The sequence below is a fragment of the Phocoena sinus genome, chromosome 14 (genome assembly GCF_008692025.1).
Source record: "Phocoena sinus isolate mPhoSin1 chromosome 14, mPhoSin1.pri, whole genome shotgun sequence".
In the NCBI taxonomy this organism is placed as follows: Eukaryota; Metazoa; Chordata; class Mammalia; order Artiodactyla; family Phocoenidae; genus Phocoena; species Phocoena sinus.
The window spans coordinates 76846591-76863522 of record NC_045776.1 but is presented as its reverse complement, the minus strand read 5'-3'; the positions used below and the strand labels follow the sequence as shown (position 1 = coordinate 76863522).

Here is a 16932-nt window from a genome sequence, read left to right as displayed (position 1 = left end):
AAGTCTCAGGAAACCATAGGAAGAATGTTCAAGTCCTAGACTGGTTTTGGGGTATATGTATTGAATGGTCTTCTTCTGTCATGGAAGATTCAGTATTCACATTATATAAACTATTACCAAACAGATGTTTATATGCTTTAATGTATAGATAGTTTATATATTGTGTGTTGATATAGCTGTCAGACAGTGTTATACCTCCCCCATCTGATTTCCTTCAAAAATTGATTTGCGTTGAGAGGCATATAAATAAGAAGTACTAAAATGAGAAAGTTTTAAAAATTACACTTTAAAAGGAGTTAGGAAATAAAGAGCAATATACATTAAGTGATACTGTGCTTCACCCTAAAAATTACCATACATGTAGCATTACACTTAAGCAAGAATTACTACTGTGATCTGTAACGTATGTTTCTCCTCTCTGCTTTAGTACTGGTAAGTCCTTATGGCTTAAATGGCACGCTAACAGGCCAAGCATACAAGATGTCAGACCCAGCCACCCGTAAGTTGATTGAGGAATGGCAGTATTTCTACCCAATGGTGCTGAAAAAGAAGGAAGAATTGAAAGAAGAGGAGGAGTTGGGGTATGATGATGATTTCCCCGTGGCAGTAGAAGTAATTGTTGGTAAGAGAAAATATTTTGCCTGAAGAACTTAATTCAATCTTCTTCGTCTTCCTTAATTTAAAGAGATAATCATTCAGATTCATCAAAAATAATCTCCATAATTTTCCCATCTTTTTGAATTCTCTTGACACAGTGGTATTTGCTGAGTAGTTATCTTGCCTGAAGCACCAATGGTCCCCATATTCCAAATGCTATTATGATAATGTTGGAACACATGTTTAAATAGCTATTAACTTATGAAAGGACTAAACCTATCACTTTTGGCAGTACCTAGCGACCTTTGACTCTGACCACTGGAATAATGAATTTGGCGGTCGAGTGTGAACTTTTTCTCAGGCCTTGTGCTCTCTCTCTCTTGCCTCACAGGTGGTGTTCGGATGGTTTATCCTTCAGCTTTTGTTTTGATCTCTCAGAATGACCTCCCAGTTCCTCAGAGTGTTGCTGGTACCGGAGGCCATATTACAGTTGGGCAGCAGGGACTTGGTAGCGTGAAGGACCCAAGTAACTGTGGGATGCCGCTCACCCCGCCCACCTCTCCAGAACAGGCTGTCATAGGTGAGTGCAGTCCGGGTGTGGAAGAGATCCCAGAAAGTCGTGTAGTTCCCTTGCCGTGGAACAGGTGAGAAAACACATTGAGAAATTCCTGGTGGAAGAGATGGAGATAGAGTAATGTGGGGATTTTACAAAATGGAGAAAGAAAATTGTAAACAAACAGAATTTATGAGCTCAGAATTTTAATTCTGCCTGTATTAGTCTTTCCTCAAATTACACAGTTTGTTTCTCGTAAGTTCTCCATGTGCATCTGCTCTTTTATACTGATGTGGGTGCATTTAGGAGACAAGATGTGAGTTTCTTTTCTTTCTTTCTTCTTTCTTTTTTTTTTTTTTTAAAAAAAGGAAAATACTAAATCAGAGGATAGTTGATGCCTTTGCCCAATTGGCTGTTGCCAGCCAGGGACAAGTCTTGGATGAATTATCTTTCCTTATTATATTATAAAGTTAGTCTAAACATCCAGGATCTCTGAATAAATGCCTTGTCCTTTCAATAATGTATTTGTCTACAGTAATGACAAATATTAATTACATTTGAAAATTTTGTCAATTTCAACATTCTTCCTTCTTGGAAAAATACAGAAATTGTTTAATTTGGGAGAATGTTGCCTTCTTTGTTGAGTAGTATATATCCTATATTAACTTTTTTGTTGTTGTAGTTGACTTCATTTTAATTGAAAATCTAGTCAGTGAGAAAAGGATACTCATCATACTTGAGCTGAAATGAGATTAATTATAGGTATTTAATGTGGGCCGTGTTGTCAGGAGCATCAGAGTAAGTAAAGCCTTGGCCGCTAAACTTTGAAAACAGACTGTCAGTCATGATACATGCTCATCATGTGGTGAGTTTCGTGAGGGTCAGATAAGACAGTTTTTCAGAGTTTCTAGCATAGTGCTTGGCATGTAGTGGCATTCAGTAAATGTTCATGGTTAAATAATATATTGGGGAAAAGTATAGACTTTGTGATTGAATCTAATTTTAAAACCTAGCTGTAGTTCCTACTAGGTGAGTGACCTTATTTAATTCTCATACTTGCTCTGAACACCAGTTTCCTTCTCTGTGAAATACTATAAAGTTTCCAGGGTTATTATACATATTAGATCACGTACTTGACAGTGCTTGGTAAACAATAAAGCAATATACAAACAGTAGTGTAAGAAATTTAAAGCAGTGCTCAAAGCTCCAGGTTCAGCACACAGTATTAAGTTATCTGGAAGGAATTACTCAGATACTGTGTGGGAGACAGAAATGGACAACACGTAGCCTTTGGGTTTTTTTGGGGAGGGGGGAGGGTTTGGCCGTGCCACATGGCTTGCGGAATCTTAGTTCCTCTAACAGGGATCGAACCCCTGCCCCTTGGAGTGGAAGCGGGAGTCCTAGCCACTGGACCACCAGGGACGTCCCTAGCCTTTGTTTTTAAGAGCCTTGTAGTTACTAAGATGGTGAAAAAATGTACTATGTCCGTCTCTAATATGGTAGAGCAGAGAATTTGGATGATCTCTTATGAAAGGATTTGCTGTCAATCAGTTTTTACTAAAACTACTTTAAACTGGGGCTTCCCTGGTGGCTCAGTGGTTGAGAGTCTGCCTGCCGACGCAGGGGACACGAGTTTGTGCCCCGGTCGGGGAAGATCCTACATGCCGCGGAGCGGCTGGGCCCGTGAGCCATAGCCGCTGAGCCTGCGCATCCAGAGCCTGTGCTCCTCAACGGGAGAGGCCACAACAGTGAGAGGCCCGCGTACCGCAAAAAAAAAAACTACTTTAAACTGAAAAAGCATAAAAATACTTGTATAGTTTTTTATAATAATATCATAGAGAAGATATATTTTAAAGAGTCTAGAATTATCAGTATTTTGAAAAATGTTAATCATATTTCATATCAAAGCTTGGATTTGGATTTTTAAGAGTTATACTACATAAGTTGGCATCAGTTTTTGTTTATGTTTGTTTTTGTTTTGCCTGGTACTTAGTGAAATTTGTGTTCACCTTAAAACTGAAGGCCTGCTGTATGCATGATGCCTTGACCTTTGATCAGTTCAGAACTCTAAATCCATAATTCAAAAAAAAGAAGTTTGGGGACTTCCTTGGTGGTCCAGTGGTTAGGACTCTGTGCTTCCACTTCAGGGGGCACGGGTTCGATCCCTGGTCTGGGAACTAAGATCCCACATGCCGTGTGGGGCAAAAAAAAAAAGAGGAGAGAGAGTAAACCTAAAAAAAAAGTTGTTTTGTTATGGTGGGTTTCAAGTGTGTACCTTGTAACTATAGATATTCAGATTTCTTCCCTTCTAACTCTGTGTATGTCATTGTGCTAGGCCCTGGGTAAATAAATCTCTTGATGCCTCCTCATTCCCAAAAACAAACAAAACTAAAAATGACTGATATTTGTAATAAAATTAATTTGTCCAAGTTTATACATCATAATAATGTTGAATTACAGCTTAGGACTCCTAACATTCCATCAGCAAGAGTCCTGCTCAGCCTTGTCGTTCTGCACTTGACTGACGTTGAGCATTGCCGTGTTTCCTAGACATAGGACAAAGTGGGTTACTTGCCCCTTAGAATGGCCAAGAGTCTCCTAGATTAGCATGGATTCTCGGAGGGCCAAACAGTTCTGCCTCGTGTGGATAGGTACATCAGCTTGCGTTTTCTGTTTATGGAGATAATTGTGAGAAGAAACATTCAATATGCATTTAACAGCATGGAGTACAGTTCTCATTTAATTCCATATAAGGTCTGACTCACATTTTAGTTAAATCATTAAAAGCTACTGAAAAGCATTTACCCAACTTTAATCAGAAAAGATTTTGTGGCTTGCTTTCCCCGTGCCCTCTCCTGTTTTCGCCATAAATAATTCCCTTATGATACCATGGATTTACGATCTGTTTGGCTGTATTGTAGGGTGTTTGGGGGCAAAGGGCTATGTTATCTACTTCTCTTTGTTTCTTCACTTTGCCTAGTTTTATAATAGGCATTTGAAAATCCACTGTAAAATCAAAATGATTTATTTTGTACCATGAACCAAGTCAGAGAACTTTTAAGATAAAAGGTAGCAATGAAAGATCAAATTTCTTGTCTCCGTTAATTTATCTAATTTGTGTTATAACAGTACTTTTCTGGAGAACAAGAAAGTTTCTGTTCCTAAGAATGTAAGCATTGGGGTTTGTTTTTTCTTTCTTTTTTTAAAAAATAGAGCTGAGGGGCTTCCCTGGTGGTGCAGTGGGAAGATCCCACATGCCGCGGAGCGGCTGGGCCCGTGAGCCATGGCTGCTGAGTCGGTGCGTCTGGAGCCTGTGCTCCGCAATGGGAGAGGCCACAACAGTGAGAGGCCCGGGTACCGCAAAAAAATAGAGCTGAGACTAACCATTCAACTCATATAATGGTTGTTTTGCAGTGATACCAAGAATATTAGTTTGTGATATAAGGTTGTTTCTTCTTTTTCACACGACAGTGGAGGCCTTTCAGAGTGCTTAAAATTGATTATTTCATCAAGATGTTTTGCATCGTAGTACTATCGAGTTAAAACCCACAATATGTTTATGAACTCAAATAGATAAAAGTAGTTGAATCAGAATTTAATACTGGAAATTGACTTCAGTATTTGTCTTGTATGAGATGGAAGTAGTAAAATACTTATAACCAATAACTAGTATTATCAGCAATTATAGTAGACATAGTAGAAAATGGATTGTAATACCAAGTACAGTTGGAAAAACTAAGTGGAGTTGTTAGAGAGAAACCAGTGAATTTTTAATCCTCTGATATAAAATGTTGAGTCAGCTTCTTTCAGTGTTTTAGTATTAAGCTTTCATAAGTAGTGTTAGGCATAAGGATGAACAGTTCCACACACAGATTTGAAATTTGACCTTCTTAAGAATTTCTTTCTCTTACCCAGGGCACTGCGTGCAGATGTTACACAGCCATTTAGCTACATGAGCATAAAGCTCCCTCTACTGTTTTGTTCTGCCTTGAGACTTATTTACTGCATTGGGCTTTAAAAATTCAAACAACCCATGCATGTTTATATCTTTAATATTGTCATGTTTGAATCCTCCCATGTAAGTTGTCTCCAATACCTGTGGAGCAGGAATGCCTCTGGATGGATATGCCATTGAGGGTATGTGAGTGTGAGTATTGATGTGATTGAAAGCTATACTGATGCAAATTTACTCATAGCTACAGATACTGTTATTGTCAGGGGCAGCAACAGAGTTACATGATCAGTTTCAACAATGAAATATTTATGTTAAATAAGCCAGTAGTCTGTGCACTAGGAGACCTTTTCAGAAAATTCTGACGTTCCAAATTGTCTTTCTTTCCTAGGTGAGAGTGGAGGGACACAGAGTGCTGTCAGTCACCTAGGTTCCCAAGATGGGGGGATGATAACTATGCACAGTCCAAAGAGATCGGGGAAGATTCCTCCAAAACTCCACAATCATATGGTCCACCGAGTCTGGAAGGAATGCATCCTCAACAGAACGCAGTCCAAGTATGTTTTTTGCATTCTGTCTGGATCGTGGTTTAGTAACCATGTCTTTTATTACTACATGAAGAGGATCAGTCACATTGTGCTGTTGTGTGACCACACCCTGAGGGGGTCACTGGATTGTTAGTTCATCTTTTGGAACATAATAGGGTAAAATTCAAAACAAAGATGTTAAATAATTTGACTATCCAGGAAAAATTTGAAGTTCCTGATCATCTCAAGATTGTCATGGTGTTCATCTGACATTTTTTTAGCACAGCTGGCTCAGAGATTCACTCTGAGTGTCAGGACAGTAATTGTGGGTTTGGTTTTTCCCTGTATACCTACAAATGAATGTTTCCTGTTTACAAAGGGAAATGACCTTCTTTGCCATGTTTTCTATTATACATTAGCCTCATGCTTTAATTGACAATGCATTTCTGAACTGAACTGTTGACAATTAGAGGGGTGTTTAGTAGCTGCTGTGCTTCTGTTTGTTGACTTGGGGAAATTCTTTTCTTCCCCTACTCAACTTCCCTTCCTTGCCCCACCTCCCTCCCGTCCATCCCCTCTGACCTCCCTCCTTCCTTAACATAGTTTTGGAAAAGAAGAGGAATTGATTCTAAGAAGAGATGGCTGGTGATTATTTTAATTGCAGGAATGATAATGTCAAACAGTAGTCAGTAAATACTATTTCACTTATCAAGAGTTACATAAACATATTCAGCATATTTTCACATCTGTTTTGATATGACTGAGGTGTCCAACTTTTTGATTGATACAGATAAACAAAAGAGTCTTCATTCTCTGGAGCAGAATAAATATGGACATTCTTGTCAGTAATTCCTAAGAATTCGTTTAGAAGCCAATTAAGTGTTTCTTCAGTGACTGCTACTCAAAGCTTTATATACACAATTAAAACCTGTCCTTTGGACCTAGCTTTTAGGAAATTCCTACTATGTATTTATTTCCCAAATAGTTGGCTCTAGAATAGGCTACTAAAGAAGATTTAGTAGAGAAAAATCTAAAATAATTGCAGTGGGAAATCATATATCAAGTTCTAGAATTTAAAAGGTATCTCTATTCACTTTAAAATGATCTTTCCTTTAGAATTATTGGTACAGATATTTTCACTTATGTCTGCGATGCCTAGACAATTTCCATGTTAACATTTTCTTTTTCTTTCCTTTTATTTACCATCTTTGATTTTTATCACTACTAACCTTTCCACCAAGTCTAACAAATCAGAGGCCTTCTATCAGCAGCACCGAACAGGGAAGTGAGACACCCAGAAAGGCGGGGGGGGGGGTGGGGAGCGTGGAGAGCAAGCGAAGTCCTTGCAGAGCCATCAGTGAAACACTTTGCAGTACCAGCTGTAGCAAAATCAACGATACAGAAATACTGCCGAGTGTTCTTATTTATGCAGTAGTAGACATCTACTTTTTGCTACCAATTATTAGTAACATGCAGGAGATATATTTGATTTTTGTGTTTTAGTTCACATCACTTGTGTGGAGTGCTGCCCTTAAGTGCTAGTAAATATAGGTGTTTTAAGAGTGATTTAAACAGTCTATCTGAGGGTATATAATTCATAGATGCTGTGAGAAGATAATTTTTTTAAATCTAAAATTTCTACAGAATTTAGGTGACTTTTTAAAAACCAACAGATAATATTGCCAGGTAGTGTTTTAATTGCTATGTGTACCACCCATGTTAAAATGTATATTAAACTTAAATAAAAATATTTGGAATCCCGACTCTTCTAGTGCATGGCAGTAGTAGTTGCCTTTCCCACCCCAGCAACCTCCCACCTTGAGTTGCTTTCAGTCATCTATCAGCAAGATACCATTACTGTGTAAAATGTATTCATGTCTTTCTAACATTTTCCCCCCAGAGGTATGGATATTATCTCATGTTTACACAAGCCACATTTTTTAACCTTTTTTAGGAGGAGCCAGATGTCAACTCCAACTCTTGAAGAAGAGCCTGCTAACAATCCTGCTACTTGGGATTTTGTGGATCCAACCCAAAGAGTCAGCTGTTCTTGCTCTAGGTAGGTAGGGGCCAAGGCAGAACAGTATGATAGAACATTTCGTTGGTTGTCTCCTGGCCTCTCAGACCACTTCTTCCACATCATTTTGCTTTATTTTGTTTTATTATTTATGTATTTTTAATTTTTTATTATTTTTAAAATATTTATTTATTCATTTGGCTACGCTAGGTCTTAGTTGCGGCATGTGAGATCTTCGTTGTGCCTTGCAGGGTCTTTAGTTGAGGCATGTGAACTCTTAGTTGCGGAACGTGAGATTAGTTCCCTGGCCAGGGATCGAACCTGGGCCCCCTGCATTGGGAGCACGGAATCCTAACCACTGGACCACCCAGGAGGTCCCCGCTTTGGTTTGTTTTTAAATCTTCTGCTTCCAGTGGTGGAAAAAAGCTTGGTGTTTTTCTTCTATGCAGATGCTACAGTTTTATTGTTGGGACTCAGAATGAGCCTTCTTAGACAACTGGCCCTGTTACCAAATTGCTCCCACAGATTTCTTCAGGATAACTTCTTCAGAACTGAAAGCATCAGTTTGACAAGACAGTCTCTTGCCATTTTAACTGAGTTTATTTAATTACTCTTAATTATAAAGTTGAGATAAATATCAAACAGGTTGGCTTGAATTAATAGAATTTGGATTAAATAGACCTTTCATAGAAAATTTTTGTTGTTGGTGCTCGTGTTTTTTGGTGACTGAAGTAGGTATGTGGTGATAACACCTGCTGAAAGCTAAAATTATTGCTCATTCATTTAGATATTTGAATGGAAACCCAAATTATTTTCTGTAGAAAATTTTTGCACTCATGTATGTTCCCTTGACTTATCACTCCTTGTGGTAATAGAGAATCTTATTGTCACAGATTTTCATGGGGGTTCTTAAATTTCTTAAGTGTATATCAGCCTTACCCCCCTCCCCCACCAGCTCAGCTCACTGTAGGAGCATGTGGCGATGATTATTCACTTAGTGAGCAACTTAGAGTATCTTGCTTCCATTTGATGCTGCTCAGTACTTCGGCCAGTTGAGATAAGTGTACTTGGAAGATGGCCATTCATTTCTCTAGTTTAGACCACAGGGTTCTTAATGTGCCATATATGAATAGGCTTTGGGCTAGGGAGGTGGTATGATGCCCGAGAATCTCTGCAAACACACATACACACGTGTGCACATGTGTGTTTGTACACTTAGGCAGCAGTTTTGACAGCTTCTTCCTGTTCCCCCTTCCCTATAAATTGATTCTCTTTTATCAAGCTCTGCCTTGGTAGTCAGCTTTTTGTTGAGATGCTGTAAGTACCTAATGAAACTCTTTGATTGAATTTTCAAGGAGGATGTTTTCAATGATATTATTTGCTCATTAAGGGTCCTCTTTCTGAGCATGTGAGAATCTCTCTAGTCTCAGGATAGGTGTGGTATACCAGCTGAATACCTGGTTTACTTTCATCTCTAGGCCATTGTAAATTGTGTGACAAAAAGTATTTTCCTATGAACAGTGGCTTCTAAACAGCTTACAGCCAAGTTATGGTCCACCTTTAGAAAGTACATAGGATAAAAAGTTTAGTGTATTTAAGTTCACTTGTGCCTGCATCTTATTTTTCCTGCTCTTTTCCTTAATCTATATTTTTTTCACTTTTTTTTTTTTTTTTTTTTTTTTTTGCTGTGCGCGGGCCTCTCACTGCTGTGGCCTCTCCCGTTGCGGAGCACAGGCTCCGGACGCACAAGCCCAGCGGCCATGGCTCACGGGCCCAGCCGCTCCGCGGCATGTGGGATCCTCCCGGACCGGGGCACGAACCCGTGTCCCCCGCATCGGCAGGCGGACCCTCAACCACTGCGCCACCAGGGAAGCCCTTTTTCACTTTTTAAAAATAACTTTTTTTACTGATTTCTATCACATTTTTATTTACTACCTTGCATTATTTTTACCTGAAGTGTAAATAAACAAATAACACTTTTTCTTTTGTCCTCCGGAGTTATTGCTCTATTTCCTCACCAAATTCTTATACCCTTCAGGTCTTATTTGTAGACATGCATTTGCATTCTATTCCACTGACTTCTAAATGTTTATCTCTAGACCTGACTTCTTACATGTACTCTAATCTTGTATTTGGGGGAGTGCTTTTAAGATAAACCCTTACTATCGATATACCTGTTTCCTCACAAACCAGGTACCCGATTGCAGTCATTTTTGTCACAGTTTTCCCCTTCTCAGCCTAGAAACTTTATTTATTTATTTTTCTTAATTTTCTAGATCAATTTTATCATAGCATTTCACAATGATTTCCTTTGAAATGTCTGTTATAGTCATTCTACTTTCCTTATTCTTTTAGTCACCATGTGTTTTCTGCACTATTTGGCCCTGCCTCTGATTTCCCTCCATTAAGGCCAAACCACTCATATAGTTAGCCTTCTGAGCCCGATCTTCCTGCTGCCTGCCTCAGTGAGGTCCCTTACCTGTTCACAGATTTGCAATGATGGTCTGTTACTTACTGGTGTATCCCTTATTCTAACCATTCCACAATGTAGTTGAGTTGTTAAATGCAGTTGAAAAAAATGACTTTATAAGATTATCCACTTTGCAAAAAGTCCTTACTTTGAAGAGGCTACTATAAAATATCTGTCAAAGGACTGGTGTGGTTAAATGCTCTCTGAGAAAATCCAAATCAAAAAGTTTTATGTGAAAGACTTTTAGAGCTTAGGTCTTAAAGTAAGCACCCTTAGAAGATATTGAGATAATTGAGATATTTTCAGATGAGACATTTCGTCTCTTACTGTGGTACTTTGCCCTGGAGATTTAAAGTCCAATTTTTGCCTTATTGACAATAGCCTTATGCATAGACAACCTTCTTCAAAGTCAGGATTTTTTTTTTTTTTAAAGTGTAGCAAAGACTTTGGCAAGAGTGTTTTCAGATTATCTACTGCAAGATTACCGAACCCGTTATGGAATGGTCCTCTCCTCACACTATTTAACGGCCTTATGGGGCAGGGTGGCCATCCTGCTGTCCCACTAAACCATCCCATTATGCCACACAAATCCGTTTTACTTCCCACTAGGGCATTGTTTAGTGCAATGCAACAGTAATTTAATGCCACCCTAGTGGCCTCAGAGAGTTACTGATACACTGGCAGGAGAGCTTACATTTTTTCTGGGAGTGATTTATATATTGGGAGGAACTGGCTGACCTGCTATATAACTTTTTTTTTTTTTTTTTTTTTTTTTTTTATGCGTTACGCGGGCCTCTCACTGTTGTGGCCTCTCCCGTTGCGGAGGACAGGCTCCGGACGTGCAGGCTCAGCGGCCATGGCTCACGGGCCCAGCCGCTCCGCGGCATGTGGGATCTTCCCAGACCGGGGCACGAACCCGTGTCCCCTGCATCGGCAGGCGGACTCTCAACCACTGCGCCACCAGGGAAGCCCCTGCTATATAACTTTTTTGCACAGATTAAACCTTAGGATCATCTAGTGGGCCCTTACTGAGCATTTCTCACACCCATGCTTGCCAAGAAGTGTGTTAGGATGTGAGCAGACTTGCTATTCCTGCTTAGATAGTACAGATGCATTTGTATGTGTGTGTTGTTTTAATATTCACTCACAACCTTCTGCTTCTGTCTCATTTTAACATGTTTCTGTAAGATCCAAAGTTGTCTTTTATCCCTCCTTTCTTGGATAATAGTAGCATATAAGGTTCCTAGTATATTTATCCTATTAAATATTCTTATTTATTTATTTTTCCCTGCTTTGGGTCTTCGTTGCTGCACGCAAGCTTTCTCAAGTTGTGGCGAGTGGGGGCTACTCTTCCTTGTGGTGCGCGGGCTTCCCATTGCGGTGGCTTCTCTTGTTGTGGAGCACAGGCTCTAGGGCGCATGGGCTTCAGTAGTTGTGGTGCACAGGCTCAGTTGCTCCTTGGCATGTGGGACCTTCCCGGACCAGAGATCGAACCGGTGTCTCCTGCACTGGCAGGCGGATTCTCAACCACTGCGCCACGAGGGAAGTCCCCCTATTAAATATTCTTAAAACTGACCCTTAGTTTCACACTTTGGGGGAGAGTTGCATAGTTATCTTATTCCTGATTTACAACACTATAAGCTTTTATAAACCATTCTTTTTTTTTTTTTTTGATTAGCCATTCTGTATTGGAGTTGGTAGAATGTTGTAAAATAGAAATTGGAAGCTTTTTTTTGGTTCTTTTCTTGACAGATGATCTCATTACTGTTAGTTTTAAAATGCAATATGAATAGATTGTCTGAGGCCCTCACCAAACTTGAAAGATTTGGGGATTTTCAAATTAGTATTTTTGTAGAGGTTAGCAGCATATTAATTAATGTTTCTTAAGTTCATCTCTTATCTACTTAACTTGTATGTAACTGGTTCATTGTTTTCTGTCAGGGTGTGTTGCAGTTTTTAGTCATTATCAATATATTTAACACCCAGAGTCCATTTAGATGTATTATTGCATATAACGTGTGCTTAAAAAGACATAACCTTGTTAGAGGCATATCTTTTGTAATTAGAATGATGCAGTTATTTTCATCTGTGTATTTACTGACTTCATTTTAATTCTCATTTCAGGCATAAACTTTTAAAACGTTGTGCAGTAGGACCCAGTCGACCTCCCACAATATCACAACCAGGGTTCAGTGCAGGACCATCATCATCTTCATCTTTACCACCTCCTGCTTCTTCTAAGCACAAAACAACAGAAAGACAGGAAAAGGGAGACAAGTTGCAAAAGAGACCCTTGATACCATTTCACCATAGGCCCTCTGTGGCCGAAGAGTTATGCATGGAACAAGATCCACCAGGACAGAAGCTAGGCTTGGCAGGGATAGACTCCTCCTTAGAGGTGGCTAGCAGTAGGAAGTATGATAAGCAAATGGCCGTGCCTTCCAGAAATACAAGCAAGCAAATGAATCTGAATCCTATGGATTCACCTCATTCCCCTATTTCCCCTCTGCCGCCAACACTCAGCCCTCAGCCACGAGGTCAGGAAACGGAGAATTTGGACCCACCATCTGTCCCTGTGAATCCGGCCCTCTATGGAAATGGGCTAGAACTCCAGCAGTTGTCTACTCTGGATGACAGAACTGTCCTCGTAGGCCAAAGACTGCCTCTGATGGCAGAGGTCAGTGAGACCGCCTTATATTGTGGGATTAGGCCCTCGAACCCAGAGTCATCAGATAAGTGGTGGCATAGTTATCATCTCCCATCCGTTGATGATGCTGAGTTCCGGCCTCCAGAGCTCCAGGGTGAGAGATGTGATGCCAAAATGGAGGTAAACTCAGAGAGCACTGCATTGCAAAGGTAAGGTGACTCTCCACCCCATCCACATGATCACCCATCAGAAGCCCAAGGCCGTAGGTTCCCAAGAATCAGGGCCTTCAGATCCAAATTTGAAGAGGCCTTTCTTCACCATTCTAGACTCTGCATTTGGAAAATGTTTAAAAGTCAAATGCTTTATCCATCGTGAGGTTTACCACACATGTCATTATTTCAATGCTGGCATAAAAAGGTTTCATCATAGGATTAGCTATACTAGTATCGCTTTATTTTTGGCCTGCTGTTTGTTAATCAAAGGATATAGCTTTATGGGACCTTCCATATTGTGGTCAGTGCCCTCTTTGTACGTTCACACTTTTAAGGAAGGCTTTGCACGCATTCAGGTATGTATCACGCATCTAGTAATAATACTTCAGAGTGCTTTTGAGCTACCCATTATTCTAAACAGTTTACACAGATTTTCTCATTTAATTTTCACCACAGCTGTATTGCTACCTTAATTTCATAGCTGAGAAAGAAACTAGGGTCATGCAGTTAGTAAATGACACAGGTGGAATTTGAACCTGGACAGTCTTGTCAGAGCCCACCTATGCTCTTAAGTGGAATCCGTAGAATCAGAGACAAAAGTATATGTTCTTGATAAAAGCTACTGAGATTTACTTAATTGTGAATACAATCTCTAAAATACACTTGTAGGTGAATATTTAGGTGTTTTTTGTTTTTGTTTTTTTTTGCGGTACGCGGGCCTCTCACTGTTGTGGCCTCTCCCGTTGCGGAGCACAGGCTCTGGATGCGCAGGCTCAGCGGCCATGGCTCATGGGCTCAGCCTCTCCGCGGCATGTGGGATCTTCTCGGACCGGGGCACGAACCTGTGTCCCCTGCATCGGCAGGCAGACTCTCAACCACTGCACCACCAGAGAAGCCCTTTAGGTGTTTTTTTTTTAAGTTTAGTTTAAGCTTTACAAATGCTTTAAATCATTAAATGTTGCTTTAAAAAAAATCTAATCTCTTTATGTTTCTTGCTTAAATTGTCATTTGTTTTCTCTTTCAGACTCTTAGCACAACCTAACAAACGGTTTAAAATCTGGCAAGACAAGCAGCCCCAGATGCAGCCACTCCACTTCCTTGACCCATTGCCTCTATCACAACAACCTGGAGACAGTTTGGGAGAAGTCAATGACCCGTACACCTTTGAGGATGGTGACATAAAATACATCTTCACAGCGAACAAAAAATGCAAACAAGGGACAGAGAAAGATTCCCTGAAAAAGAATAAGGTACCATTTAACATAGAGAGAGTCCAGCCTGCTGTGGGTTTCAGTCTATGTCAGTACAGCACATGTGGGAAGACTTTGGAGGCAGAATGTTTGAGATAGTCTTGCCTGATTGCTCTGTCCCCATATTCATGCTCTTGGTACTATTGTATCGAACAGCATATTGTTCCTTTTTATGTCATGGCTCACCTTTGTTCAAAAGTCAGCCGAACATAAATGAAGCCTCATATTTTCCAGGCTATAGCTTGTACAGTGCATGTTTCCTCTCATATGCTAATTCTTGTTGGCCTATGCTCCCTGCTTATTTCTTTTTAATTATTATTCCAAAATACCCAAAATGTAAGAAAAAAATCTTGGTAACAACATCTCCTGTTTATTGAGCGCTCACTGTGTTTACTGTGCTAAGCGCTTTACCTCTATGTCTCTCTGAATTAATACCAGCACCACTCCAAGACTGTGTCAGTATAATTGTACTGGTTCCATTGTCATATGGGTGTCTGCTGTCTTTAGCCTTAAGTTTTAAAACATTCTAAACTACTGGGCTATTTAAAGAGGTATTCTTAAGAATAGAGGAAGTAAGACAAGAGGGACCAGTATAGTTCAGGAGAATACTTCTTAGAGTCCTTTACAGAGATCCATCTAGATCCAAAAAGCTTGAAGCATAATTCAGCAACCAAACTACTATATTAAAGGCAGCTTTTACCACCATGGCAGGCCTGTAAGCACATGCCACCAGTACCATGAGGCATAAAACCCTGACTGACCCAGATTGAGGGGAAAGCGTGGGAGTTTTTGGTTCGGTTTAAATTCAGGGAAAAGAACATATCTTTTATTTCCTTTGGTTGCATAGACCATGGTTTATCATACTTGTGCTCATAACAAGTTCCATTCTACCCTCTAATTCTTTGTGTTCTCCCTCATATTCCACACTTTGGGTTGGTGTTCATGTGTTTTGTTTGGCTGAATTTATTATACAGTCAGAGGATGGATTTGGTACCAAGGATGTCACTACACCAGGTCATTCCACGCCGGTGCCTGAAGGGAAAAATGCCATGTCCCTTTTCAGTTCTACTAAAACAGGTGTGTACAATGATTATTTGCCTCATTTGGATTGTTGCTAAAATAAATGCGAGGGAGATGCTTCTCTATTTAAAATTATATCCTTATTGTAATAGCAATAATTTGATTTCATCTTTAATCTGTTCTTCAGTTCCTTTCAAAACTGATAAACGTATTTGGCAGTAATTGTCGCTAAATTTAACCGAAAACATAGGGAAACAGTTGGCAGGCAGGGCTTGCTCGTTGTCCTCTCCTCGCTCCTTCTCCCTTGATGAAGTTGCTCATTCTGTGCCTTTTGCCTCCTTTCCCACAGATGTTCGGCAGGATAGTGCTGCTGGCAGGGCTGGCTCCAGTAGCCTCACACAGGTGACAGATCTGGCACCTTCCCTTCATGACTTAGACAACATCTTTGACAATTCTGATGACGACGAACTTGGGGTGAGTCTGCTGTGGCTACACAAACAAAAATTCACTTAAGTGCATGGACTTATATCAGTGTTTCAGTATTTCTTTATAGTTTGGTCTCCTGGATTGGGGGCTCTTATTTCAGGTTCTGAATGTTCTTCAAAAACGTTTGTATACCTTGAAAGGATTCTAAAAGTTATTAGTGTAGTCTGTAATACCCCTTGGGTTTTGTTTGTTGATGGCTTTTTTTCCATTAGTGTTATTCCTGTTGTAAATATTAAAATCTTACACATTTAAAAAAAATCCTTCTCAATATCATGAGACTAACAGGAATGTATTATGTAGTCCCTTTAGCTCAGATTTTAAAAATAATGCCCATATAACTTTTTATTCATCTAATAAGTCATAGGTTAGTCAACATTTTGAGAGAGATTACAAGTACGATCTATATACTTTTTAGGATTATAGCATCATAAGTTGGGAGATAGAATTTATACACATAGACGTTAAATAATACAAGGCGTCATATGATGAAAGTGACAGATAAGAATTTATAATTCTCTGGAGAGTAACTCGGCTAAGTCAGGAAATTTGTGTCCTCGTCCTCCTAACCAACCCTGTACCTTTGTGCAAATAAAAGTGCCTGTTATCTCTGGGGGACCTAGAGATGAGTAAGATAGGCCCCTCTTCAAGGAGGTCAGTTTATTAGTTTATTTTTCTTTCATTTATGTGTTTACTTTCCATCTATCCAGTTTACATGTATTCGTTAATCATTTATTGATCAGTTCCTTTGTGGCAGGTACTCTAGGTTTACAGATACAATTAAATTACCACTCTTATACTTGAGATACTCACAGACTTCAGGAGAAATAGCATATAAATAAAGTTAAAAATATACTGAGTCCTCTGAGGGCAGTAATTGACCTGAATCTAAAGATGCTACATGTTCAAGTGCAACATGACAGGCAAGCAGTGTCTAAGTAAAGGCTTGAAGGTTAAGTAGGAATCAGATTTCTACAGCCCCTTCTCACTTTAAAATAAAATGTATCCGATTAACAGATACTGTACACCATTACTATTCTAAGTACTTAGAAGATGAGGAGATAATAATGACCTCAAAGAACAAAATTGACTTGAAATGTGGAACGACTAGGTTAGGGGGAGGCAGGGGAGGAATGTTACTTTGAGCCTGGAAGGAGCCTTGGTTAAGCTACAAGAATGAACTGGCTGGGCTTTGGGGGACAGT

The 16932-nt window shown here is 39.7% G+C and overlaps 1 protein-coding gene and 1 non-coding gene across 3 annotated transcripts in view; one reads left to right on the top strand and one right to left on the bottom strand.

Moving 5' to 3' along the window:
* The window catches only part of MED13L (mediator complex subunit 13L), a 307721-nt gene that overhangs the window by 248144 nt on the left and 42645 nt on the right, over positions 1-16932 (top strand). For both annotated transcript variants that reach the window (XM_032602718.1, XM_032602716.1), the window contains exons 6-13: positions 428-622; positions 989-1177; positions 5494-5659; positions 7584-7688; positions 12241-12972; positions 14000-14225; positions 15200-15302; positions 15595-15719. In XM_032602718.1, coding sequence (XP_032458609.1) covers positions 428-622; positions 989-1177; positions 5494-5659; positions 7584-7688; positions 12241-12972; positions 14000-14225; positions 15200-15302; positions 15595-15719 — 1841 coding nt within the window. The remainder of the gene's footprint in view (positions 1-427; positions 623-988; positions 1178-5493; positions 5660-7583; positions 7689-12240; positions 12973-13999; positions 14226-15199; positions 15303-15594; positions 15720-16932) is intronic.
* Positions 7947-8019, bottom strand: TRNAW-CCA. The gene has a single exon. It is a non-coding gene; the product is annotated as a tRNA-Trp (tRNA).